General features: G+C 47.7%; 1 protein-coding gene across 1 annotated transcript in view; it reads left to right on the plus strand.

Annotated features, from left to right (window-relative positions):
* The first annotated feature begins 96 nt into the window (after nt 1-96).
* The window catches only part of LOC144167408 (uncharacterized), a 36,454-nt gene continuing 9,318 nt past the window's right edge, over nt 97-27,232 (plus strand). The window contains exons 1-2 of the mRNA XM_077696679.1: nt 97-255; nt 25,327-25,478. Coding sequence (XP_077552805.1) covers nt 139-255; nt 25,327-25,478 — 269 coding nt within the window. The 5' untranslated portion in view covers nt 97-138. The remainder of the gene's footprint in view (nt 256-25,326; nt 25,479-27,232) is intronic.

Consider the following 27,232-nt stretch of genomic DNA (forward strand, 5'->3'; position numbering starts at 1 on the left):
TGTGCACAGGTTTGAACCCAATTACTTTGTGACAGGCAGTTAGATTTACCTCCAAACAGATAAATGTAGTATGCAACCGGGAAAGCAATCACCGGGTAAGAGCCGCCTTAGTACTGTGTGAGACGACGTAGTTTAAACATGGGTTTGCTTGCAGTCGTCTTTCTGGTGAGCTTTTACGGATTTTCAGTAACCGTTCCTTACGTTTCATCTGAACAGAATCTCGGGCTACCACGTGACGTAGTCGATTCTTTCAAGGTAAGCAACAACATTCGAAGCGGTTTATTAAACGCTCAATGTGCCGTTTGTAGAGCGTAGTAGCAATCTTTGAGACAGTTGCGGTAGTATCAATCTTTATGAGAAACCGCAGCAGGGTAGAAAAATCGGCATTGGGAAGAAAGTCATGATGGTTACAGCAGACAAAAAACTGTGGTTGTTTCATCCCCTTCCTCCCTGCGCCGTGTTTTATGTCTGTGCTGGCCATCATGAGAACCTTAGCGATGGCTTAGACGTAGAACACTCGCCACGTATGCGGGAGAAACCAGGTTCGAATTCGCGTACAGCCAGGCACCCGTCGTCTTCATTGATGGGTATATGCATTCCACGTCGAGTGAGGGCCCTTTAACGATTCATTGACGCCAAGAGAGCTCGAGGGTCCTTTGACCCTTGTCGATCTGGCCGATTTCCCCCGGCCTTGTACAATACGGCATTGGCGGAAGGAGGGGGGGGGGGGGGGGGTTGGTGGCATGTCCTTCCACGGGCGGTTACCGAGCTGAGTGTCTACCGTGGCTGTGGAACTCACCACATGCATTCGCGTGCATAGGTGGCCCTGGGGACCTAACGGTGAAGTAGGTGCAACCGAATCCCCGGCCTGGATCTCCGCCCTTGTAACGCCCAACAACGCTTGGGAAGTTCAGGGGAATCGCTTCGGTTAACTGCATGAGGCGGCTAGAAAACGCAACTGTTCGTTTTAAATAGGTGTTTAAAATACGTTTCCAGCACGTATTTTTCATTTGGTTTACAAAAATCAAGCACACATTCATTTTTAAATAAAAAACACTCGAAATACCACTTGCGTATTCATGTTCTCCATGAATATCACAATTTTGTAACTGCTGAATATTGTTGTCAAATATCTAATTTTTTTTTATATTTAGTGCTCGGGGACATTTCGGCCATATAAACTTCTCGTTCATTATACATTTTATATTTAGACAGCAGGATAAATTTAGGCACACCGACAGACAGACAGACAGACAAGCAGATGGACAGACAGTCAGACAGACAGACAGACAGATAGGGATCAAAAATTGCGCATTTTAGTAGCCCAAAGGCGACTATCATATTTAGTGTCACTATTCAAACCTAAGTTCATTATTTCCGCTCTTACAGTGCGCCTAGGCTTTTTGTTGTTACTTTTATTTACATCCATAGAAATCTTCGAGGGTTATTGCTTTCGCGGTATTTCGCCGAAAGGCAAAACGTTAGGAGTACTGATTGTGAAAGATTTATTATAACTACGACATTCTCGCAATCCTTGATGGTGCAAGAAGTATGATGGTTTTAAGAAACGTGTAGAATATAGGTGGCAAACTATGCCACCCATTCAAGTCTAACACGCATTCCTAGAGCTTTGCTGAATGCCGAGCGCCCTTGCAAAACATTGCAAAACCTCTACGTCAAACCAGAATGTTTGAGGTAGAGTCGTCCCTGCAACCTCCCTCCCGCTATGTGGAAGAAAGATCGTCAAACTTTACGGCCAGAGAGTGCTGCTTCCTCGCTGGAAGATTCACAACGTGCACTGGAAAGTGTGATATTCTATGAGGCAACTCGGGGTGGCTGGTACTCTTTGCAACACGGTGACCGCCGGTGATTTTTAACGCTAATACAAGGTGCTCAACTGAAAAAAAACTGCAGCTTCCCGAAAGCATAAGGTCTTGCATGAGTAGAAAAGCAATAGCGTAATTGCGGCAGGAAGCCCGATGCTTGGCCCCGAAGTTGCTGTTCTAGTTCGGGTAGCATGCGCCATCACTCTTAGTAAGTGCCCGGCTAACCACTAAGGCAACAGAACTTTTTTAGTGAAAAAGCACTTGTTAAATGTGCAAAATGCGAAAACCCGGTGTCCACACCATACAAAAGATGAACGGCTGCTCGTACGCCCCCATTTCATTTTTTCCTGCTGGGATTTTTCTTTCCCTTTCCTTTTCCTTTGAGGTACGAGCACATTGCATTCTTCAAGGGATAAATCAATCAATCAATGAATCGATAATTGGTTTTATTTAAGGCATGGGTACATAATATTAGCCCATAGTGCTTGGACCCATAGCCAAATGGTAGTTGTGGGTCAAAATTCGGAAATTCATAGTTACAAGCAGTCTCATTGTTACGAATCAGTGTACAAACATACTTTACTATAACCATGTTAGAATACAGTAATTTACGTAAATCCTATTGGTCAGTGTTTTCCCCATCGTGCTCTTGCGCTTGTCTGGCGTTTACCCTTTATGAGTGTCGTGGAAAGGGGAGTGCACGTGCCAGCAGGCTTCGCGCGATAAACGCCATTCAAGGGCCTCTAGTTGGAAGCTTGATGAAATGCACCGGTTGTGGCCTGCCGCGTGATAGATCACACCAGGATGATGATTACTTATTTGGCATTGCGGCAGCATTGATGTAAGTCCCCTCTGAATCTCATCTCTGATAGTGGATGCGAATGCGTGTGCGTGGTGTTGCCTTGTACCTGAAGGAAGAAAAACACACAAAAGGAATAGGCTCATGATACTAAGAAGACCCTTGTACCTTCTGCAAGTGGACACTCAAGCTTCCACATCACTGCACTACTAGAACCGCTGAGCTATCGCCGTAATTTTCGTCGCAACCTGTTCCTAATGAATGGTTGCACCGTGTATGTAACCGAGTGGCTCTTACGGCCTCCGCTCCGAATCTTGAAGAGACTAAAAATGGCTCAGCGTTTTCAAATGTTTCTATTCTACAACCGGTACGACAGCTGACAAACGAAAATTGACGTCGTGGAGGACCCGACGTAAGGTACAGTAAGCGCACATTTGCAACTCTAAAAACTGGAAGTGGTAATCGACTCTGCTCTCAAAGCTACAGGAACCTGCAACTCACCTTATTTAAAAAGCCTGACAAATGAAGGGGATGAGGTCTGACTTGATGCGCGGTGTAACGCCTTGAAAGCGACACGCGCGAATTGTTCTGTTTGGTAACTGCTATACACTAACTGTCAAACATAGTTTAGGTTGCTCTTCCCAATTCTTTGGTATGGGGTGACAGTTGTAAGTAGATGGCGTTATTGTTTCTATCACGCCACAGGACGAGCTTTTCCACTTATAAGTGTGCCAGCGTTTTTTTTCTGAAATCGTGGTTGCGCACCGCCGTGGTTTCTAGTTTTCCAGAGAAGTAACGGTGAATAGAATTTTTAGCGCAACACATAGTTCCCAAAACAATTTGCCTTAGCACGCTTGGAGTACACAAGAAGCACTAAAAGTATCCCAATAGATTACAGGATGGTCCTAGGCAGGTTTCCCGCGCCATACGGCAACACAATGATCACATAATAGGAAATCAATTGAGCCCGTGAAATTGCTTGCGTAAAATCATCTGGAAGGTGTGTTTTAGAAGAAACTAATGCCCAAGGTGGTGCCACAGTTGCAGCTGTGTGTGAATCACCGCAACTCCTTCATTAAACTCTGCACACACCTTAAACTCTTATTAAAGAACACGGCTTCCACAGGGCAGTTAAATAAATGGGTGGTATTTTCGCCGGCAACTTCTTCCTTCTGGTCAACGCACAAATTATCACAACACCGACGACCATATAAGGAATACAACATTTTTTCTTCGTGTCCAGCCGGCATCATCCGCGCGATCAAAGAGCGCACGCAGTTTTCGCACATGCCTACTCCTTGAAACGAGATATGGAAACCATTCGGCGTTCTTGCGTAATTCCTGACACAAGGAATGCAAACTGGCAATTGACGAGTTTATAAAATTCAATATATTTAGACTGAAACGCGTGAGCGCACATAGCAGCTACTGGTGAAATATTAAAAATCGTTAGACGTGCCAGCACCCTGTCTGAAATTCAGACAGCTCAAAGAACCGTATGTAGAGAGAATCAACTTTTATTGAGCCATTAGAAAAAGTTAGTACACTCAGGCACCAGACGGGGTGGAGCCTTCTTCTACGTCCCATATTTGTCCAGCAGCTCCTGGCCCCTAACCGCCAGCGCGAGCTGGGTCGGTAGGTCGGGGCTGTACACGGGCTCCCATCACTCTAGTGGGTTGGGGTCTGTAGAGTGGGGTTGGGAATAGTGGAGTGTTCTTGAGCTTAGTGCACTCGGCAAGAATGTGTGCTATAGTGGCGTCGAATTGTTTGTAAAGCGGGCATGAAGTGTCCTGCTCTGCTAGGAACATTTTGTGCAAGATCAGTGGATCCGCAAGCGATCCCGCTTGCGAACGTAGCGATTCCGCTTGCTGCCTTCGGCTAAGTTGCGGAACCTGACCGGGAAGCCTACATCTGCCGCTTCTGCACATTTGGAAGATGTATTTGTAACTCGTCACAGGGTTCGGTAACTTTGGCTTGTCCTCGGCCCGTATTGCCAGTTTGCGGGCATAGAGGTCGGCGAGTGAGTTGCCTTCCACCTACGATTGATCCGGGACCCACATGAGCCTGACGCCCGTCACGGTGATTTGCGTTTGGCGATAATTGTTGCACGGTCCTCACTCCCGTTTTGCTGGTGCGAGGGGCACGGCCGCGTATGCTTCGGCTGGATTCATCATCAGGATTGACACGCCGGTGACCAGCTTATCAACGGTTGCGACAACCACCATTGCTCTGGTGCCGTGTTTGGGGAGCCAGGCGCACCCGTAGAGAACCTCGTGGTCCTTTTTCAGCTGTCCAGCCAGTGCCATGGCCCGCGCAGAGCGTCTCTCGTCGTTCCGCCCCGGCTGCATGTTCCGGGGGAGGGGCTTGGTCCTCATAACGTCTGTCCACGTCGTGAGCAGCGTCTCCATTGTCGATTGCTGTTCAATTTGCAGTCCTATTTACGTAGCACAGCCCTGCCATGCCCTCACCGGCTAAGAATCTTTCTCTGGGTGAATGGGAAAGCTTCCATTAGCTCTTCCGCCCCGCAGTGGGCACCCATGTCCCGCAGCTTCTGTGTGGACGAGTATATTGGGATGTCCATGGCGAGCTTGACTGCTTTCCTTATCGTCGCGGTCAGCATCTCGCGGTTCACCTTCGTAAGCTTGAGGTACGGTGTGGTATTACGCTACGCGTGACGCAATGAAAGCCTGCACCAGGGGGAGTGCGTCTTCATCTTTGATGTCTAGATTCCGGTTGGTGACTTTCCGGATCATTCTCAGGATCTGTTGTGTTCTGGTCTTGATTTGGTTAACTGCCGCGTGCGCCTTGCCGTCACTCCGCTACAGCAGATCCAGTATCCGGATCTGCTGCGTTGGCTTCACCTCCGTGTGGTCGATGGTGATAACTAGGTTCGGCAGCGGCTCTTTCCTTGGTCTTCCGGTATGTACCATGAGCAGCTCAAATTTCTGCGGAGCACAGCTCAGGCCGCAGGTCTTGGCATACTCGGGGATGGTTGTTGCCGCTCTTTGACGGAGGTCTTCCACCCAGGCATCGGAACCTGCGCGGTTCGTTCAAACCGTTATATCGTCGGCATAGAACGCGTGGTACACGCCTTCGATCTGATTGGCCAGTTCGGACAGGGGCAGGAGGACCAGGTTGACGAGCAGAGGCGCAGGACCGACACCTGTGGGGTACCCCTGTCTCCGAGCTCCACAGGCTGTGACCATTCCTCTCCAATGCGGATGGTTGCCGCTCTCTCGGCTAGAAATGTTGCGGCGTTTTGGTTTGAGGGGGGAGCTGGGGCAGGGTTGAGGGATGCGAACTCTGTGTGGTACCCTAAAGCGAGGAAAGACCTGCCGGTCCAGCCAACCTTTTTATCGGCCAGTATACCTCGTCGGTTGGAGTCGGCATCATCTCTCGATCTTGTCCGGGACCTCGAACAGGACCACCGGCGTCTTCAGACCGAGCCTCAGCTGCTTCCTTTCTCCATCGTCTTCAATCCCCAGGGTGGCCCAGTTCGGGCCGCCCCGGGAACGGGATCTCGATCGTCGGCGGTTTGGTGCCACCCTTGTGGGCCGGCGCTCTCGAACGGCTCCGAGAAGAGGTGCTGTGTTGGGGTCGCCCTTCGGGGCCTCTTTCCTTTTGGTGGCTGTCGCCGTTGGCTCGTCGCCGCTCCCAGCGCCGGCGCCACAACACGTACGATCTTGCTTTACAGATCTGGTCGGTGGTGAGATGCCACTGCACGGACCACACTTTGGCACGCACGCGTGCTCTTCGTCCGGCTTGCCGATGCCGCACCCACGGCAGATGAGATTTTGTGGCTTGGTAACACGTCCATTCGGTGTACGACATGGTCGCACTGGTAGCAGACGTCGATTTGCTTGTGTGGCAGGGAGCATTCTACCGCAGGTTCCCGTAACGCATGTCGTTCGGAAACTTGGCACCCTCAAATGCGATCACCAGGGTCCTGGTCTTGCTAATGCGGTTCGCCTGCAACGCCGTCAGATTGTGTTTGTGCACCACTAGGTCTAGAAATAACTGGGCGGTGTCCTCTAGCGGGATGCCCCGTATCAGTCTTTTAACTGTTCCGTGGGGTGTGGAGTCGTAAGTGGAATGTCGTTGCGTTCTACCACGGCGTACTTGTCGGCGTGCTCCCTCTGCAATGCACTCACGATGAATATGTTCTGCTGATGGTTTGAGCAAATAATGTGCTCCCTTCCTGGAATTGCTTCGACTTGCGCCGCTGCAGTAATGACTTATCTGATTTCGACCTGGGCTACATTGCTGACTTGGATGCCGCCGCGTGACCGCTTTACAATCTTCATGTCTTCTCACGGGAGGTCTTGAAATATCGCACTCTTGAGCAGCTCTCCTTTGTTTGCTCTCTTCTTCCTATGATATAGGCGCTTGCCGGTGGCGCCACCGAGTTCATCGCCACGCTTGTTTCAGACGTCAACGTCAACTTCGCCGCCATCTTGGCTTGCGTGGCTTCTGGGTGGTAGGCTTGGCTTCCCGACGCGGTTTTGCTTGAACTTCTCGCCTGTGGCTTTCCACAACTGTGCTGTAGTGACCGGATCCGGCGAACTTCCTTCGCCATCGACCTCAATTTTCATAGCGGTCGACATATGTGGTCAGTGTCCGCTTGCCAAATTAGCGATTTGTCGATAATTAGCTGCGGCTCAATGCTGCCCTGGCATAGGCCTACCGCTTCCTTCGGCTGAGGCCTGTGGGCGCTCCTCGTGGGTCACAATATTTTATTTTTATTTATTTATATATACGGATACCTACATCGCCGTCACGGGCATTAGTGTAGGGGGGAGGAGAATCAAAAGGGGAACACAAATGAACAAATACTCTTGTCATACAAACGAAACAGATTGCGTTTTCCTAAACATTAATTATGCATCAAAGCAGTGGAATTACGGCTGTAATGTTAAAAAACAGTACGTCAAAAAAGAAATAGAACAAGAAAAAAATTCATATTCAGGCCACAAGCACCTTAGCAGGGTTAACAAGGTGTAGGCCCATCAAACAAAATGGCGGGATATTAAGTAAACATATAATTTTGCAAACGCTTACAAAACAAGACGGGGGAGCGCAGTATTTCGCACTATCGGAATGGCGGACTGCCATTCTACATCGGGCAAATTAAAGTCTCCACCTATAACTCAATAACTTGTTTGCAAGCTTAATGACGTGTTACTCAGCTGGAACAGAGGTTCCCCCGCAAAGAGCATCTTTTAAAGCAGATGTTTGTGTATACTGTGCGACATCCCGTACCCCGAGCACACACGTGTAGCCGTGCGTGGCAGCGCCGTGTCCGGGGAAAAGAGGATCCTGGTGGTTGAGCCGACGTCCAGTGCTCAGAACTTTAAGGCCCCTTGGTGAAGGCAACACACCACTTTGACCTCCGCTTCTTGTTGACGGCTCCTCCGGTCTGACCCGCTCGGACGGAATCCGCGATCGCCTCTTCTAGTCCTCCCTATCATCTTTCACTGTCCTGTCTTCTTTCTAACAACTCTCCTGTCATCTCATTGCTTCTCAGCTTCCGTTTTTCCTGACGCCTAGGGTTAACCTTGTGTGGCGAACGACCCTCATTTCAGACATATTTGGTTATAGTCGTGATGTACAGCTGGCGTGGAAAGACATGTCGTAAGTTTCTGTGCCGTTCCCTTGTTGGGCTCGATGGTTGGCGGCTGGCACCATGGCCGAACAGATTTTTATGGCTTCTTTTCTCGATCAACCGATCCCCCTCGTGAAAGAGGGGGCGCCGATGTAACCATAAATATTTTCACAAAAAATGTCAACTTTCCACGCTTCCATGTGGTCCACAGTAACGACCCCGACAAAACCGGCCGACATCTCTCACCATTTGTAGTTGCAAAAACGCTAACAGCCACCATTGGTGAAGGCTACAACATTAAGAAGCTAGCCAACAGAGACCTCCTCCTAGAAGTACTCTAGAAACGTTAGTGCGATAAACTGCCACAGCTAACGTCTTTTGGAGAGACCTGTGTAACTTGCCGCGTGCACCGATGACTAAATACAGTCCGCAGAGTCATCTCAGATGACGACCTAAATTACTTCTTCGAGGGTGGGCTTCTAGAAGGGCTGAAAGAACAAAATGTAACAAATGTCTACAGAATGAAAATCAAACGGTAGAACAAAGAAATTGAGACTAAGCCCATCGTCCTCTCCTTCGCATCGAGCATGTTTCCAGAAGCTGTAGAGCTGGCTTACACAAACATAAAACATGAACCCTACATACCAAACCCACGCCGATGCTACAAATGCCAACGCTATTGCCATGGCTCTCTGAGCTGCCGGGGCCAAGAGACATGCGCCAAATATGCCTCCAACGAATACCTTGCCGACAGCTGCGAATCTGAACAACATTTCTGTGTGAACTGCAAGGGCAACCACGCAGCATACTCCCATGCTTGCCCAGCATTAAAAAAGAAAAAGAAATAATCACACTCAAAGTGACCGAGAACCTAACATGTCACGAGGTGAGGAGGCAACTCTCACTGGCGCCTACGCGATCCTACTCCGTTGTGGTGCAACAGGGCACAGCATCACAGCGGTCTTCGGCATCCTGCTGAGGCCACACAGAGTGAGGTTCCAGCAAGGCCCCCCGCGCCCCCGGTGGAAGCAGCTAACGCTGCGCCACCACCTACAAAACGGGCTGCACAGACCCGTGGTTCGGCAGTCTCCAAGGCCCCACCCCACACGGTGAGATCAATGTGTTCAACACACGTGCGCCCTGCACGACCCCCCAAGGTCTCTGAAGAGACGATGCACACAACTGAAAGTGGTTCTGCGCCCTCTACGTCGGAAGGGGGGCGGAACTCCCTAGACAACACAAAGGGAAAGAAGCTCCGAATCGCAGGACCAAAAACGTAGTTCTCAGTCCATAAAAAAACCGACATGTCATTCATTGTCCATTGGAATTGCACAGGACTGTGAAATATTTTAAATGACATCAAAGACATCTTCGCCACACACTCACCTGTGGCCATTTGTGTTCAGAAAAGAAACCGAGGTCCTAAACGCAAGAATATACTGAAAGGTTACCAGGTCTTCCGCTGTGACCGAGAACAGGTGAGTAGGCTCTCTGGCAGACTGGCAATAATTGTCCGAAATGGCGTAGCAGCTCAGGAAGACAAACGTGGAACTAGGATAAAAGCAGTGGCTCTCACCCTGCTTGCATTTAAAACAATCACAATGTGCTGTGTGTGGATTCAACCACACCTACGAGTAACACTGCAGTACCTTAAAGATTTGGTAAACCATCCACCAGACCCGTTTTTAATAGTTGGCGATTTTAACGCCCACTTTACTTTTTGGGGGAGTGAAGAAACTGGCGCAAAGGGTCAGATTTTAGAGGATTTTATTCTATCCAATAATGTATGTCTTTCAAACACTGGCAACCTACCTACTGCTCTGCAAGGTCAGGGAAAATGAGCTGCATAGATTTGTCTTTTGTTCCACTGACTGTTTTTTAGAAATTTCACGTAGGATGTCATTAAAACCCACAAGGAAGCGACCATCTACCTGTACCAATAGCGTAACATCATAACCAACCATTATTCGAACGAACCACGCAGTTGGAAACTTCAGTTTGCCGACTGGGGACTTTTTACTTCCGAAGCAAATTTAGACCAAGTTTTTGCAGACACTCTGAGCACCCATGAATTGAATTAAAGGTTTACATCTTGCATTCCTAAAACTGCACGCTTAGCTACTCCGTAGTCCTCGGGAATGGTGAGGAAAAACAACAAACTATTGTGGACACAAGAGTGTAAGGAAGCAAAAAAGCAGCAAAACAAAGCATGGGGAGTCTTGCGAAGGTATCCAACGCAAGAACAATTATTAGAGTTTAAGAGGAAGCGAGCTAAAGCCCGATACATTCGGCGGAGGGCCGAGAAAGCTTCAAGGAAAATTTATGTCTCGTCTATAAACCGCTCGGCCACATAAAAAATTGTGGGAGCAAGTTCGGAAAATGAATGACACCTACTCCTCTTTTACAGTTCCTCTTCTAACAGCACCTGGTGTACAAAGTACCCTGCAACAGCAGGCGGATATACTGGGCGAACGTTTCTCCAACGTTTCGAGTTCCTGCATTACACAGAAGCATTTTAAAATACTTCGTTGCTTTTGTTGAGAAACAAAAACTTCCAACACACGGTGGTACAAACAAACCTTATAATAGTTTAATAACGCTCAAAGAATTCAAGAGAGCTCTATCGGCGGGTAAGCAGACTTCACCCGGGCCAGATGATATTCATTATAAAATGCTCGCACATCGTTCGGGTCCTTCTGTAGAAGCACTTCTAAAGTTATTTAACAAAATTTGGGCATTGGGAAGGATGGCCGATGCCTGGAGAAAACATTTATTGCAGCCGTACTAAAACCCAGAAAGCCACCAACCTCCCCTAGTAGTTATAGACCAATAGCCCTCACGAGCTGTCTAGCCAACTATTTTGAACTTGTCGTGAATACCAGGTTAGATTTTGTCCTAAAATCAGACGAACTTTTTTTTGTTGACATTCACCAGTGCGGTTTTAAAAAGGTGTTCTCAACAACTGACCATCTTGTCCGCCTAGAAAATGCCATACGAGAAGCATTTATACATAACCCACACTGTCTTGTTGTCTTTTTTATTTTGGGAAGGCTTATGACACTACATGGAGGTTTGGAATAATGCGATATTTTATAGAATTTGCCATCTATAGAAGAATGCGGAATTGCCTGAAGGACTTCCTTACAAATCGTTCATTTCAAGTTCGCCTGGGCTCAACCCTGTCGTAAAATTTTGCACAGGAGAATGGGGTTCCTCAGAGCTGTATTCTTAGTACGAAACTGTTTGTCATAAAAATGAACTCCATATCCAAAATAGTTCCAAGGTCGATTATGTATTCTGTCTATGTTGATGACCTCCAAATAGCTTGCACATCCCCCAATGTAACGACATACGAGAGACAAGTGCAGTTTACTATAATTAAAGTGACAACATGGGCAGACAGAAACGGTTTCCATTTTTCACCACACAAAACAGTCGCTTTTCTTTTCTTATTCAAACGAGGCCTGCAGGCTGCAACAAGAACAACAACTTTTCAGATTTGTTTGCTTTATTTTATTTTGCACTTCACCGCTTTCGTTCGAGGAAGCTCCCCACAGTCGTTTTTTTTTTTCATGGAGTTCTATCCCCTCATTACCCTCTCTTTTTTCGCGCCCTTTCCACTCCTGATTACCCTCCATCTGGCATCACGTGGTTGCTTTAAATCTTAGCTCTGCCCGAATTCACGCGCTTTCCATGCTCTGCTTCCTGCCATACGACGGTGACGCCAAACAAAACCCGTGGAAATGTGTAAGGATCGCTTTCTGACAATAGACATGCGCCGTTGATTGTATTGGAGCGAGAGAATCAACCGATGCAACAGGCCATCAAGCTATCGGGGTATGCGCCGCACCAGCATCAACCATGTGTAAGAGGAAGGTAGGATTATGTCCAATCCCTACGCGGGGGTATGCGTCAAAGACATGTCAGGAAAAGAAAAACCCCATAAGGTGCATGCGGAGAAACGAGCTGGGTTATCCAAACGCTCGGACCTGCTTTCCTGTCGGCTTCACCCCTGCAAATAAACCACCTCACCCGGCTATCGGTGCGTTGACTGCCTCCTTCACAGTATAAGTACTACGTGCAAGCTGTCCCACCACTAACCTTTTCACAAGACATGCGCGTCACGCAACCCCTCTAGCGAGTCTGTCTGCCGCGGTGATGAAAAACAAGACGCACATTCATGCAACGCTTCGTTTGAAACTGTTTTGCGAGCAGACGATAAGTGAAGCGCACGCTCCCGCTGCAGAAGGATAAACGCGCGGTAGGACCCTGCAGATGCCATGTCCGACAAACCGCCTAAAAGAAAGGCGAGGTCCACGAGACACGTCTCCACTGATCGTAAGGCACACACACCGGTTGACGGTCGACTGGTGGTGGTTGATAGGGCGGTGGCCACCAGTGCTTCTCTAGAACCGGCCTGTCCCGTAAAACCACAGCGCACACTACACTTGCTCCTCGACGGTCATGGAGCGAAATTCGCTCCTACGTCGTCGCAAACGAAGGTCTATCGCCAGCCGGCTGCAGAACCAATGCAGAGGACTTTTCTAGAGCTAAAAATGAGCTATAAATTCCTCCTTGGTTTAAAAGACCCGTCGGGTTAGAAATAGGCCTGCTATGGCGAATTTAAAACCAAACCACCCCGCAGCAGCGGCCATCACGGAAGTCCCGAGATGAACTCGGCCTCCTCCTCCGAGTTCTAATGTCAGTCAACCACTCCTAGCCCATTCCTGGGGTGGCATAACAACCCAAGCCACACCCACCCATGACGCCCACTTTATGAGGGCATGGCCTCGTAGCCACAAGTCGTCATTTGATGCCCGCTAGCAGGGATAAAACTTAGCATTAAGAAAAAATGAAGTTCCCAGGCCACCGTCAGCCAATGGTACCACAGTCACAGAGTTTTCTGGTCCGAACCGGAGTTCACTATTCCACGAGCCGTTAGGAGAGGCCACCACGACAGGATTTTACCACGGGTGCCTCCTTCATGCACCGTGAAAACACAGTCGATGAGAAATGACACAACTTCAACGTCTAAAACGCAGTCGCCAATGCCCAAACACGCCATTAAAACGCTGAATTGGGATGATTTCTGATAAGCACCCGCCATGCACACTCAAAAAAGCCGTAAACAAGAGCCATATTTGATGGTTGGGTGCAGGGCACGTTCTGTTCGCTACAGTGGACCCCTTTGATGGTTTGTGCTTGCGCAAAGCTGCACTGGGACTAGCCTCAAGCTGCGTAGCAAATATAATTCAGTGGAAAAACAGATCTCCGAGAAAAACGCAAACCCGCGCAGGCATAGAGTTTCTCAGTAAGTGTACTAGAGAGAAAGCTGCGCCTGGGAATCCATGTCGGCGTCGGGGTTTATGGAAAGACCACATCTTTTTGCTTGGGCTTGGCATGACCATTGTATTCTTAAGCGGTTTTTGGGATTTCCTTTCTTCACTAGGCATTAACACGTCTACAAACAACGAGGAAGGCGAAACACTCCCTGTTCTGTGGTAGCTATGTTGGGTGAAACAGCAGACAGTGCGTGATCGTACCTGACGTTAGTGATGCCGCAGTCGAAGGACGTGTCACTGAGCGGGTAATATGCCGCCCCGAAACTTTTAGCCTACAAAAAAAGAAACAAAACGTTCTTCGACGAAGACAAAATACAAAAGGTACGGGCGCCTGTATTCGTCCTTTCTTGTCATCGTGGCCGACTGTGTAACGCCAGGTTTTCTCTTTTCTTCAAGTATAAACCAAGTCGCTCAGCAGCAAGTTTTGTTAAACGTAGCTGACGGTCAATGCACCGGTTCATCACGAACGCGAAGTTTTCTTAGGCACGCTTCAAAAACATTCCAAACTCTTCGAGCAACTTGTCCTTAGAAATAATGGTAAAATATTTAGGCATCTCTAATGAGTTTCTCCAAAAATATTAACTTCGTTGGTAACTGCCACCTTGGCCTGCAGAATAGCAGGTACAACCGTTTCGGCAACAAATGCTGTACTTACTTTTTCCCCAGTTTTAAAACAGCCTGTTTTAATTTCCACCTAAATAATTGCACACTGTTCTTCACGTTTTTGTGGCACTTGGTTTAAATTTGTGGTTACTAAAACGTTTCAAACCAAGCCAACGCTGAAACTAAGTCAAGCGCATGATGTAATGGTCTGAGCCGCATAGACGCTAGCGCCAGATTCGGGTCTAGTGTTAATTGTAAGAAACTCTATGCGCGCACAGCATGGCCAAAAGCCAGGCTGGGGATTTTAAAGTATCAGTGGGGTTATCTAGTTCATAGCAGGGAATGAGTATTGCAGATCGATTTCAGATGGCGCTGCATGCGGAAGATAGCACAAGCCGTACTGTATCAACTAAAGCGGCCCCAATGCAGCGCGCTGAATATGCCAGGCGTGCCGCGCACGATTCCGGAGGTTTTGCTGGAAGTGTATTTAATGCTCCACTATCTCTACTTTCATAACCAAAGCAGCTGGAAACTCGGGGGTAGGCAGAATTCGGGCCTTCTGGAATATCGCCCCAGGTGGCTGGAAGCAGTTCAAAACTGGTCTGCAAAGTTTGATGATCACGAGATCCTGCAGCACGTACCTGAACTTTTTTAGAACTGATAAATGCTTGCAGAACATAGTTAGCCAAAACAACTAGTACCTATATTAAGGAGGCGCAAGGCACCTCAGCTATAACTTGCTGCTCTCTGCCCAAAAAATAACTTAGAAACTTGGTCAAAAGATTTTTCTCTCTTCCCAGGTGTTGGCTTTCTTAAACCGCTGGAATTACAGCATTGCAGCTTTGCATCGTTTATTGGCCGGCTTTTCTTTTGTTCCAGCGATCAACGTATTTCGTAGCCACTTTAGGTAGAAAGCCACAACAGCAAATCAGGAAGGGAAGGCGTGTCTACTGCGACAAGTTGCTCACACCGGCGACAACTACAGCTTTCACATTGCATCCAGATGGAAAGGAGAGAGTGAAAGCGTCTATCGGAGGTGTTGCAGGGTCCCTTTAAGGGGCTCTCAATAGGGTGGCGAAGGGTATAAGGCTTGGAGCGTTAACCCTTTCATCGCAACTCAAATCTCTGTGGGTGCTGTGGGCTGATAACCTCGAGAACAACAACTTACAGGCACTTGTCAGGGCGCTTGCACTCCAAGGTACACGCAGCCATTGGCCCAGCTCAGTAGTTCTTCCAGGTTTTTATTTTCAGCAGCCGGCGCGCATGCTCCGCCTAATAATGGCTGCGTGGCACTGGTTTTCGCGTAGGCCGCGCTAGCGATAGCAGGTCAGTTTTTACAAAAAATACTTAGCATCACCACAGTTATTCGGTCACCGCTTTATGATGCCGTGCCATCGACTGTCGCAAGCACGCTCTTTTACCGATATGCTATCCCCTTTCCTGTGAATGTAACCTGATTTTAAGCAATAGTTCAGATCTGATGTTGTGCAGTGCGGGCCGACTCGTGTGCAGTCCATATCCACGATAAGGCAGATGGTTGCCGCGGTCACGTGCCTAGCGGTTCTGCCTGCGGAAGAATCTATGTGCTTGTCAGCGTTATTCATACCTTGTAAACGACAGGCTATACCAACAAACTCAGCTAAGCTCGTGTGACGGATGGCGGTGATCGACATTCGCCTTTACAAAGATCAGCCATGCCGGAGTGTCGCAATCTTATTGGCTGATAGCTGCAGATTGGCTGCAGCACTGATTGCCTGCAATGTTTGATGGAGTTCGCCAATAGATGGAGTAGTCGTCAGCGCCAGCTGCGCCGTTGAGGCTACGTCAGAAGCAAAGAAGCTACGCGAAAGCTCTGTTGAATGGTGGTAAAACTTCACATATAAATAAGGCAAGCAAAGAGCGCTTACCTAGCGATAGCGAGCTTGAAATTGTGACCTAATTAGGGCCTCTTTAAAGTGACTCTGCAACACTTCATATGAACTCTTTCCGCTAAAAACTTTTCAAAAAACACTTCTGATAGGGTGCACGAGGCCACGGGTTCGATTCGTAACCACGACGGCTGCTTTTCTGATGGAGGCGAAAAGCAAAAAAGCCGTGTGTACAAGATTTCGGAGCACGTTAAAGATCCCCAGGTGGTCAAAATTAATCTGGAGCATTCCACTACGCCCTACCTCATCGCCTTCGTTGCGTCGGCTCATGAAACGCTACAATCAATCAGTCAATCAACTTCCGATAATCGCCCTTTACTGTTGTATAGGTTCCTTCGTATGTTGGTATTTTTTAACGCGATAACGTTATTAGGCCAATTTTTTGGTTCCCCCTAATTCTACGTCACCGCAAAGGGCACCCCACATGGCTCCGTCATCTCGCTATCACTATTCAATTTATCAACGATGCAGCTACCTGACCAGCTAAATGCCATCCCAGGTCTCAGGCATGCCATCTACTCCTACGACCAGACCTTTTGGACTACCAAAGGTCCAGCAGGCATACAACAGGACGCTCTGCAGGAAGCCGTTAACGGTACGGAAACCCATCTGAAAAGATGTAAGCTCTCTATTGCACCGGAAAAATCGGAAATTCTCATACTAAAGAAGCGAACAAGAGGTAGACCCCCCGCCGAGACCCCCGACCCAGAAGTTACGCTTCATAGCGCTACCATCCCAAAGGTCGATACACTCCGAGTATTGGGTCTGTCGTTTCAAAAAGGTGGGGTACGGGCTGCCACTCTCCAGAAACTACAAAACACTCTCACCCAGTTAACCCATTTAATCAGGCGAGTAACAAGCAAAAAACACGGGTTGAAAGAAGAGGACACGATCAGAGTGGTACAGGCCCTGGTAATTAGGAAAATTACCTACGGTACCCCTTACTTTGGTCTCAAAATTGCTGAAACTCGCCATTTAATTCGTCAAATCTACAAATTAGCACTGAAACTGCCAGCCAAGATCTCCATACAGAAACTTTTTCAGATAGGAATTCACCACACATGGCAACTCACCGAGGCGCATTAGGCCAGCCAAATGGAGCGACTCAAGCTTACCCCGACCGGCCGAGCTACCTTGTACAGCCTCGGTTACGAGCCAAGCGTGGGACTTCAAAACCAAAAACGACGCATCCCCTATGCCTTGAGGGAATACATATAGTTGAAAACGTCCCACGCAACATGCACCTGGTTCACCACAAGGAGCGAAGGGAAGCCAGGGTCAAGGCCTTGTGAAAAGCCTACAGCAAGGACAGCTCAACAAAATACGTCGACGCTGCGAGGTGCCCGGCACGAACCAAGTGGGCGTACGCGGTTAGTGTGACAAGCAGTAAAGGATCTGAGTTGCGCTCAGCAACGGTCAACACAGACGACACCGACTCTGCGGAGGAGACAGCTGTCGTGCTCGCCGTCACCACAGTACCAGATACCCAAGGCCGGGTGATCATCATCACCGACTCGCAAGCGGCCTGCCGTAATTTTCAAAAGGCCCGTAACTCAGCGATGGCATTTCTGCTACATAAGGCTTCAAAAACACGGAAAACTCCACTGGACATTTATATCATTTGGACACCAGGTCACGAGTCTTTAGAGGTTAATGAAGTGGCAGGTATTGCCACCCGAGGCCTCTCACACCGGTCTTGAACCCTCATCAAGACATATTAGAGCACTCAGGCTATCAAGAAGACGATACCAGCCCCTCCACCCGAAGCTAACCAAAGAAGAAGCCACACAATTCCGGAGACTGCAGACAAATTCATTTCCGCACGCCACACACCTGTCCAAAATACACCCCAGGCTCTTCAGCTACGACTGCAACTTCTGCTCTGGGATGCGCAACACCCTGTACCACATGGTATGGGAATGTTAAGGCGTCACCGAACTACCTGAAGTCATCGCGCCGACACACGAGCAGTGGGAGGTCCTGCTGGGTAGCGATGACCTGGATAACCAGCGTGGCCTGGTGACCAGGACCATTCGAGCTGCAACTGACCATGGCATCCCGGACAACACTTCCCCTCTCTCACCCTGCGCTATCCAAGAAGAAGAATCGCTGCTCCGCAGACTACAAACCAATACATTTCCTCACCCAGTTCACCTGCATCATATGTTTCCAACTCAATAATCTGCTCTATGCCAGTTTTGTTCACAACCCGGAACTCTAGCTCATATTATAATACAGTGTGTGTGCAATCCCAAACTTCCACCTCTTCGTCCCCTCTTCCCACCCCTGAGCTGTGGGAGAACCTGGCGACCAGCGACCATCTGGACGTCCAGCAGCTCCTGGCATCCAGAGCGAAGGCTCTCCGCTCACTTGATGGATTCCCGGACTAGGGAACCACTCCCACTTTAGAAATCTCGAATAAACGTTCCTCTCTCTCTCTTTCTCCCGGACTAGGGACGCCACCCACCATGGATCACCGACAACCATCCCGCGCTCCTTTCTTTCCGTTCAATGGGCGCAATGAACGTTTTTTCCCCCTCCGTCTCCCCGTGGCTCCTAACCGTCCGTTATCAGCCATGCTCATCAGGCGTCCATGAAAATACGTCACCGTTGCCACCCAGAAGCTATGACTCAGGCAGCAAGATTTGAGGGCTCCGCTGAACGGCATTTTTGCAGCCAGAGGCAACTTTTCAGCCTATTTGAGAGCCATGCCAAAGACAAGTGGAACGTGCCTGCCCGGCATATGACAGAACGCTCGCTGAAGCGCGGCTCTCCTAGACAGTGGCGTCAGATTTCCCTCTAGAGTACATTAGTATGAAACTCTATGCCTGTAAATTGGCGCTACAGCAATAAAAGTTTGGAAGGGAGGACAATGATACAACGTCGGATACGAAAGAAAGGACACGAGTTTGCACCAAGTGCCGCGCGTGCTCGGTAAAGTTTGTTCTATGCCCAGAAGATGGTAGCATGCACGGCAGTCACGGTCTGCATTCGTTCCGGACAACAATGCGGTTTTCAACCAGATGATCAAAATATAAATTCCCGGTAATTCATGGTGCTAGGTTACTCGTGTGCTACGAGGTGTGTCGTACTGGAAGCCTCCGGAAGAGTGTTGTCTACTTTAGGATCTTGAACATGCGCCAAAATCTAGACACTTTGTGGTTTTTAGTTTTGACTTTTATCGCAAAAACGACCGTCGCGACCGGTAGTTGAACCAGCGGCCTTAGGCCTAGAAACGCAACGCCTTACCCACTGAGCCACCACGCTGTGTTTTAAGTGCAGAGCACTTTACGCGCTCGCCTTGTCGTCCTAGCTCACTCGCTCGACCCAAGTATATAGAGCACCAAGGCGGCGTCCCGGGGTGACGCTGTTGTTCGCGGCGTACCCCAGAAGCTTCGAAAGCCAAGAGGTTTATATAGTCACAAGCGTTCGAAACTCGTGAAACGCTGGAGCTTGTCATACCTCTTCCCGTTGTTTAGCGCAAAGAAAACTATATATACATTTGAGGAAAAGTAATCGTAATTTACCGGCACCACCCGCGTTCCTTTAGTTAAGGACGACCATTGGGTTGGTTTTTACGATATTAAACGCAAAATGTGGCAGTGCAACACCGGCATGAGCGGGGAGAAAAGCACAACGAGAACAGAGCTCCCGCTGGCGCAGTGTCAGGCAGGGGCGCGCGAGCACTGCGAACGCGGGAAATTTTTGTTGCGTGGCGTGGTAGCAGTACGCGGATAACGGCGGTACAGCCCATTCTGGCGAATCACTGCTCCGCACTGCCGACAGCTTTCACATTGAGTGGAACGGCTTTATTTTTTAACCGTGACTTAGCCATCCCCAACAGTGGGTGACAGACGTACCACAGGGGACAAATGAATAGCGCTGGTATCGCAGAAATTAAGGAAGGGATAGATAATAAGCGGAAAACAGCTAAAATGAAGCCCACTAATAGTGTTTATCACAAAAGTTTTTAGAATACTTTTCAATATTCCTACGACTATGTCTCCACTAAAAGCTCCGCTTAGTAAACGATAAATAACGCCACGCGGTCAAGTTAAAATTACCCTAAAAATAGGTACGAATATCAACCCAGAGAACAGCCCCGTAAGAATGCTCGGAGGGGTTCTACACAAGCGGGTTGTTCCCAACAATCGCCAAAATCAGAATACATTTACCCAGTTATTGCCAACAAGCAAAACCTCCAACCAAGAAGGAACAAGAAAAAAGAAAACGACAAGGCTCATGCAACCACTGATCATGACCAATATATTGCAGAGTCTGCATTACCACTCATCTACCCGCACCAAAGCAAGTAAAAGAAACACCGTCATTAGGACAGCATATAAGTCAGTTCTGAACCTCCAATTTTCACCATGAGCCTAACAAAGGCTGTGCCACCAGGGTAATATATTAACATTAGACGAGTCGAGAAGAAGGCGACGACCATATACTAGATGAAGCGATAAAATAACAGTATGCGGAGCAACGAATGGACTAGGGAAGCGCAGCACAACAGGGGGTGAAGGTCCATAGGTCGTTCACGCTGCGGTCGACCTAAAATAGAATGTTGATGATAATGACGATAAATAGGTTCTCAACTTGTGTCTTCCTGACGCATTTGAAGAAATCGGAGAAACAATGCACTCTTCTACCACAATCAGAGCAGATGTAAAAGCAACCTCGGGAGGCGCCATTGTATCCGTTTCGAAAAGAAACAGGCCCTCCAAACAGGCACCCCACACGCACCGCCACCCCTTTGAAAGGAAACAACTGCACGCCATGATAGACATGGCACCAATTCACGATGCGGCATAAAAACTCTCCTCTACCAAAAAGGAGGGGAGATTTGGCAGGCTCAAGTTCATTCGCGGAAAGTTTCGATTTCATGAGACCAGAGTATACACCAACTGCGGGACTAACGAAAGCACGAGACCCGAATAGTCGTTGTTAACTACTCGGGCAATCTTTGTGGCTGCATGACCATCCCATACACATGAACAAAGTGGAAGTTGGATCCATTCTCTTGGGAATGCGATTAGCGGAAGTATCGGATAAATGCGTAACATCATTACAGACTCGCAAAAGGTGACAAACGTCATCTGGACACTCGCATCCAATGCTCTGAAAGCGAACGACGCACTGTTCAAGAGGCACATAGAAACTCACTACCCCGCTCCTTGTGAAAACCACCAAGGTTTTCCTTCGAAAGATTTTCCTTCCTGCCCCCTTCCAAAAACGTTCAGAACGAATACTCATCCTATGCCTCCAACAACTAGGTATCAATGCCGAAGAACCACAAACTCTGTGGACTAAAAACGAACAAATTTATTTGACAATCCATGTGCGGCAAGGTGTTAGTTATGAACATCAGATATTCACTTGGAACTCTCCTAAAATAGGGAAATATTCACCCTCTTGCGCCAAATCTACCCATGCCCAATGGTCTGGCCAGGGGAATACAACTTAAATGTAACATATTCCACTTCTTCGAAACATGGGAGTCCGATTTGACCCCCTCGTTACCTCAAGATTAGCGTTAGCTGATTCAGACGACAAGGGAAGGAGCTGCTGCATCTGGTGCCGTAGACACAGGTTGCCCCTTTGAGCTCCCTGCCATCTCTTTCCACAATTTTCGTAAACCACCACATTATCTTCCTGAACAAAGATCTTCTCCATATCGTTTTATAAAAAGTGAAATTGTTCAGCCCGGCCTAGACATCACGGAATAAACATTTTGATACACTGACACTGACTCATCACCTAAACTAATCAACACGTCGCCTTTGGAAGCTTTCACGCTCAGAGTTTAAGCCACAGAAGCGCCTAGAGCCTTTGTCCCTCCTGGGACCAGGGGATTAAAAACCATGGTTGGTAGTCTTTCTCTCTTCGATAAGCTTTCGTGCTCGTGAAGCTTAGATCGGAAATGCAGCAGCTGCGTACGGAAACGCTCTGGGGAGTCGAAGTATCGCTATTGCACCTTACATCATAGGATAAAAACGCAGATGTCCCTGCAAAATTTTTTGCGCTTCTTTTCACCATGCACCCTTACCAACTCACCGAGCTTTCTTTGTTACTTTCACATATTTAGTCGTGCTTCACATACTGCCAGATTGTGCCACAGGAAGGCTCTCAAGGAGTTCCCGCACTGATCGCTTTTTAGAATTTTTTTTTTGTGTAAGTGTCGACGTTTCGTTGCATGAATTTTGAAAGTCTTGCGATGTTTTTTGGGGAAAACAAGGTTCTTAGAGCCGAAAACTAAGTGACGCGATTCAAATAGCGCAAGTGTTTTCCATTACACCAGGTTGTACTTTGTTTTCGCTGCCCTTTTACGGCAAGGCTGTTTGGCGCGGTCGGCACCAGGCTTTTTTTTTATTTCCACAGGGACAAAGCACTACCGTCATTGTTGTGCCACAAATATTTTGCATAAACGTTCCAAGTAAAGCTCACAAACAAGCATGGGCGTTGACAGGATTTTGTCTTGACTGGGGCAAATTCATTCTATCCAGGTGGAAGAGGGAGATAGCAAGGGGCGGGGCAATTGTGCTGGGCTGGCTCGTGGAAGTGGCGGCACCAAGTGCCCCTTTTGCACCCCCCTCCCTTACGATGCCCATGCACACGAGCACGCGCAAACATACAAACGCAGCTACATACACGCAGGCACGCACATGCACGAAAACCCGCTCACACGTATGCAGAACACGCTGTACTCTACTCACGGCAATACTAAGTTTGTCGTGAGGTTGCAACACTAAGGTTGCCACCAAGATGCACTAACCTATTGTTACTGATGTTTTATTTACCCAAAGCTTGACATCTTACAGGTGCGGTCGGTGGCGTCAGCCGAAAAGACTTGTCTCCTCCATACCCTACCCTCTCCGCCTCCTCGCTCGCAGCTTTCGCTCCACTCCCGCGCTAGACAGATGTCGGCGCGCCAATCGGAGCCGCTCCCTGTATCTGGAGAGAGGTGTCGTCAATCTCACAAGTGGCGCGGTGGATCACGCCATACTCCTACTGTCGGGGGATCTTTCTGCGTGTTTGTCTTGACAGTCGGTTAACCGCAAGCCACGTAAAAGCCAGAATACATGGCGCGAACTTTCACAACGAAGTTCGCGCGGCGGAAAATCTGGCGCGGCATGACGCCGTATGTTCGTCGGGCTGATCTACATGGAGCGAAAACACGTCGTCCGCCGCCACGCCGCCGCTGGTATGGGTTCAGTGTGGCTAACCGACCCTCCAGGCCCAGAATCAATGGTGGCGTTCCGTAAGCAGACTAAGTTAATATGCTGCCCGCTTGGGTTGTAATTCGGGAAACGATCCTCCGTGAATCGGGGGCATTTCCTCTACTTATATATTTGTTTGAAGTTCATAAACGCGGTAAAAGTAGAAAAAAATAGCGGATGCCCCCCAAGAAAGATTCGAACTAGTGAGCTTCAGAATATAAAGCCGGCATTCTACCTCGACTATACCCCAACAGATGTCAGCTTTGGGAAAAATACAGCATGTTAAACTGGGCTCTCAGTACACACAGCTGGTTGCTTCGAGTTTTTTGTTCTATTTGAGAGGCGCTCACAGTGATACCGCCTGTTCCTTACTCGCCGATCTTGCAGATCATCCCCATGTTGCTGTTAATACAAGTTAGGTACCCTGATTGGCTTTAACCTAATAAAGGCTATTGTACATGCCTATCTCTACGACACAAGCCACGGCAGTTGGGACGGTACCGTGTTTCGCTTGCGGCTTCAGCTATCAGAATCAGACGGACTTCACTTGTTGCAATTTCATTTTTCTCAAACAATCTCAGATTAACCGTCCCGTTCTTTAGCTCGAATAGGCACGATCAAAGCGAACCAGCTATCCCTCCCTCCCAAAGCGATCGTGCTTCGCCTTCTGTACACGCCATGTAGGGGAAATCAGAAGGCCTGATTGGTTTTTTCGGTTTGTCGCTTCGTTGCCGCTCCGTCGCCGCCGAACGTTTCTGACCCACGAAGAACTTTTTTGACGACATTTTTTCCACCACGACGCGTTGTTTATCGTCTTTTTGCCGCATATTCGCTCCATGTATTCTGGCCATAATGGGTCGCGAGCGCTAGCTCTTCTCTCCGGAATTGCGGGAAGCATGCAAGAACGCAAGTGTGAGCGTGACCAAGAATCTGCGTGTGCTCTTCACGCTAACGCCGAACTCCGGGAAGTAGACAGCCGTACAAAACAATTGCGTTCCGGCGAAGTTATTTGATTTGGCAAAAGGGATTGCTCTACGCTTTCACTGGGGCCATGCTTCGCGTGAGCCCCCTTTTTCTATTATCGGGGGAAGAGCTTAGTTAGGTTCCTCTCTCAATCTCTCTCCGCTTTAAAAGAGGGGCTCTTAAAAGGAGCCTATCTCTGTGTGGCCGTTATGGAGGAATCACTAACATTACACTGTGAAAAAAATAGGGTCTTTATGGTGACGTCGGCCTTATACATTTTGAAGGTCCATTTTTCTTATGGATGTCCGAATACTGGGTTCATTTTTCTTATGGATGTCCGAATAGTGGGTCCCACAAGGAAGGTAAGCTAAGTCGAAGGGGAAAGAGAGAAGCCTTACGGCTCTTCCCATCTCGCTGTAGACCCTTGAAATCAAATAATGTGCAATGGGAGACCGTGGACAGGTCTAGCCTATGACGCGCCAAGTCGAAGAGGAAGCATTGAGAGGAAAGAGTCGCACCAGCGCCTGCGTTTACCGCGACTCCAACCCCACACGGTAGACCTAAAAGCACAATGAAATCAAATCAATGATAAATGCTACGAACTATGTGGCAACACGCCAATAAAGAGTTTCAGCACAATTGTTATTGGGCTGTAATTAAGGGATAACTGGTGTGGCCGGAAAATGATTCTCGCGCGTAATGTAAACTGGGGAGTTGCGCCCAACTGCACGTAGCCTTTTATTACTCCTGTTGAAGTTTTCACGACAGTTCGGGTTGTCTAAAGCTTTTTTGTGTGATTACAGTTGTCAAAACCAATTAATTTTAAGTGAATACCAAGAAATATCGCTGAATATTTAAACACAAATTTCTTTTGAGTCTTAACTAGTTTTTGCATCAATATTTCTCTGTGTACTGACCAGACTCTTTCGTGTCTTTATTTTCACTCTTGACAGATACGAAGCAATGTATTAGGTAACGGTTCTGCACCTAACTAAAAGTGTGTGACATCGTATATTTCTCCATGTTATTTTTGTTTCTTTCAGGTGCTCGAAATGCACACGTACGGCATGGCTATTTACGACCAAGATGTCGATGGGGACCTCGACTGCTTGGATGTAAAGCGCACCAAGCTTGATAAGAACGCTCACACAGCAACCTTTCTATTCGAATTTGGAAGGCCAGGTAGCCCACAGAGGTGAGCTCAATCTTACCTTCGGCCTCACATTGCGTCTCCATTCTGGCTGCGGTATAGGCAAGGCGTCAATGTCGGAAATTTTTAACAGACCCAACGAGTAGGTGGGCAGAGGTCCATTCACATATGTATTCTATATTGAAATCTCCAGTGCAATCAATTAATCGAATAACACAACCCTCATAGGAATATTGCCCCCGACACCTACCCCGACGTCACGCAAATATTTTAGTTTTAACCGATGATGGTTGAAGCATTTACGTGTGAGGACATTGCTTTTCACCATCTACAATTATACACACATTGCCCACAGGACAATAATGCGTATGTAATCGGCAGCACCGAAACGTAACAACTAAACAATTACCGCTCTGTATCACGAACAGAGATATCACGCATATTTCCTCACCCTACGTAGGTTTCACGGCGCTTGCGTAGCATAACGCAGAGCTGTGTGATTTTGCTATTTTACATTTTCTCAGTATCATGCAATTGTGCTTTCCAAAGTACACTAAGTTATACGTATTTCGTTCAGCTTACGCTGATAATTCGCGAATAATATCGCAGAAAAAAACGCTGTTGTAGAGAAAAAAGCTCCAAAAGTTCACAGAATTGTCTAGTTTAGCGTATTATTCTTTCCGCTTGTCACGAAGGAGTAGCGAAAAGCGTTAGATTATTTTATTCTTATCAATTTTACCAGTGTTTCATTCAGCATTGTTGTAGATTTATATTATTATCGCGATGAATTGCCTTTTCTTCGCTAATTTTGTTTTTATTTTGAAAATGCTATGCGTACTGCAGAGTTGAGCCATGTACGCTATTTTTATTCTTATTTTTAATGTTGCTTTGCATGCTGTCGTGTTTATTCTTCGGTTTTTAGGAGAGCCAGATGCATACGTTACATTTGGTGTGATCATTCTTCTAAAAATTTTATTGTTTTCTTACTGTCTTGTTTTCCAAAATTCTGTCCGACCAATCATTTCTATTTACGCTAATATAACGATTAAAGATGCTGATTTTGCCATTCCGCATTTTGATAGAAATGCAAGGTATTACAGGGTTCGCTATTTTCGCCAATTGTTTTGGGATTTTAACGCTATTTTGCAGACTTTTTTGTTGATTCTTTGGTTTTTGAGGGAACTGTATGAGATTATTATTTTTTAATTGGTCCGATCATGCTGTGATTCTTTTATTTCGTTTTTTATTGTTTTGTTGGTTTTCAAAAATTTTGTGCAATCAATTATCTCCACCTACGACATACTAAAGTTGTTACTTCGTTTTCCCGGCCCCGCATTTCTTCCTCTCTCTACTGCCCAGAGCGAATTTTTTGTTAACAATCCGCTAGGCCAAGAAGTTCGACAGAAAGTAGCAAGGAGGCACGGGGCCCAACAGCTGGTGCTGAAAGTGCGCACTCACGAATAAAAACACTTCCCGCAGGCGGAATCGCACATGGGGTACTCGTAGTATACATCCTGCGTACCCGCTTGCGCCATCACTGCATTTGCAGCGCACATCATTTGTTGTGGGCTAGTAGCTCAGGCGTTGGCTTTGGAATTTGGCTTTTTGAAGTGAACATCGGCTTCAAAGTTTGACAGTTTGGATTTTAGGAGGGTGGACTGTGCACTTTTCTCTAACTCAGTTTGTTTGGAAAAAAGCTTCGCTTTTTAGCCATCTATATCTTAAGAAAGGGACACACACAAGGAAAGCCAAGCTAAAGCTAGTGAAGACGACCAGCTTCGCTGTTTCCTTAGCCTTCA

Source organism: Haemaphysalis longicornis, unplaced genomic scaffold (assembly GCF_048455015.1).
Source record: "Haemaphysalis longicornis isolate Haplotype H1 unplaced genomic scaffold, Haemaphysalis longicornis Haplotype H1 scaffold_2, whole genome shotgun sequence".
NCBI lineage: Eukaryota > Metazoa > Arthropoda > Arachnida > Ixodida > Ixodidae > Haemaphysalis > Haemaphysalis longicornis.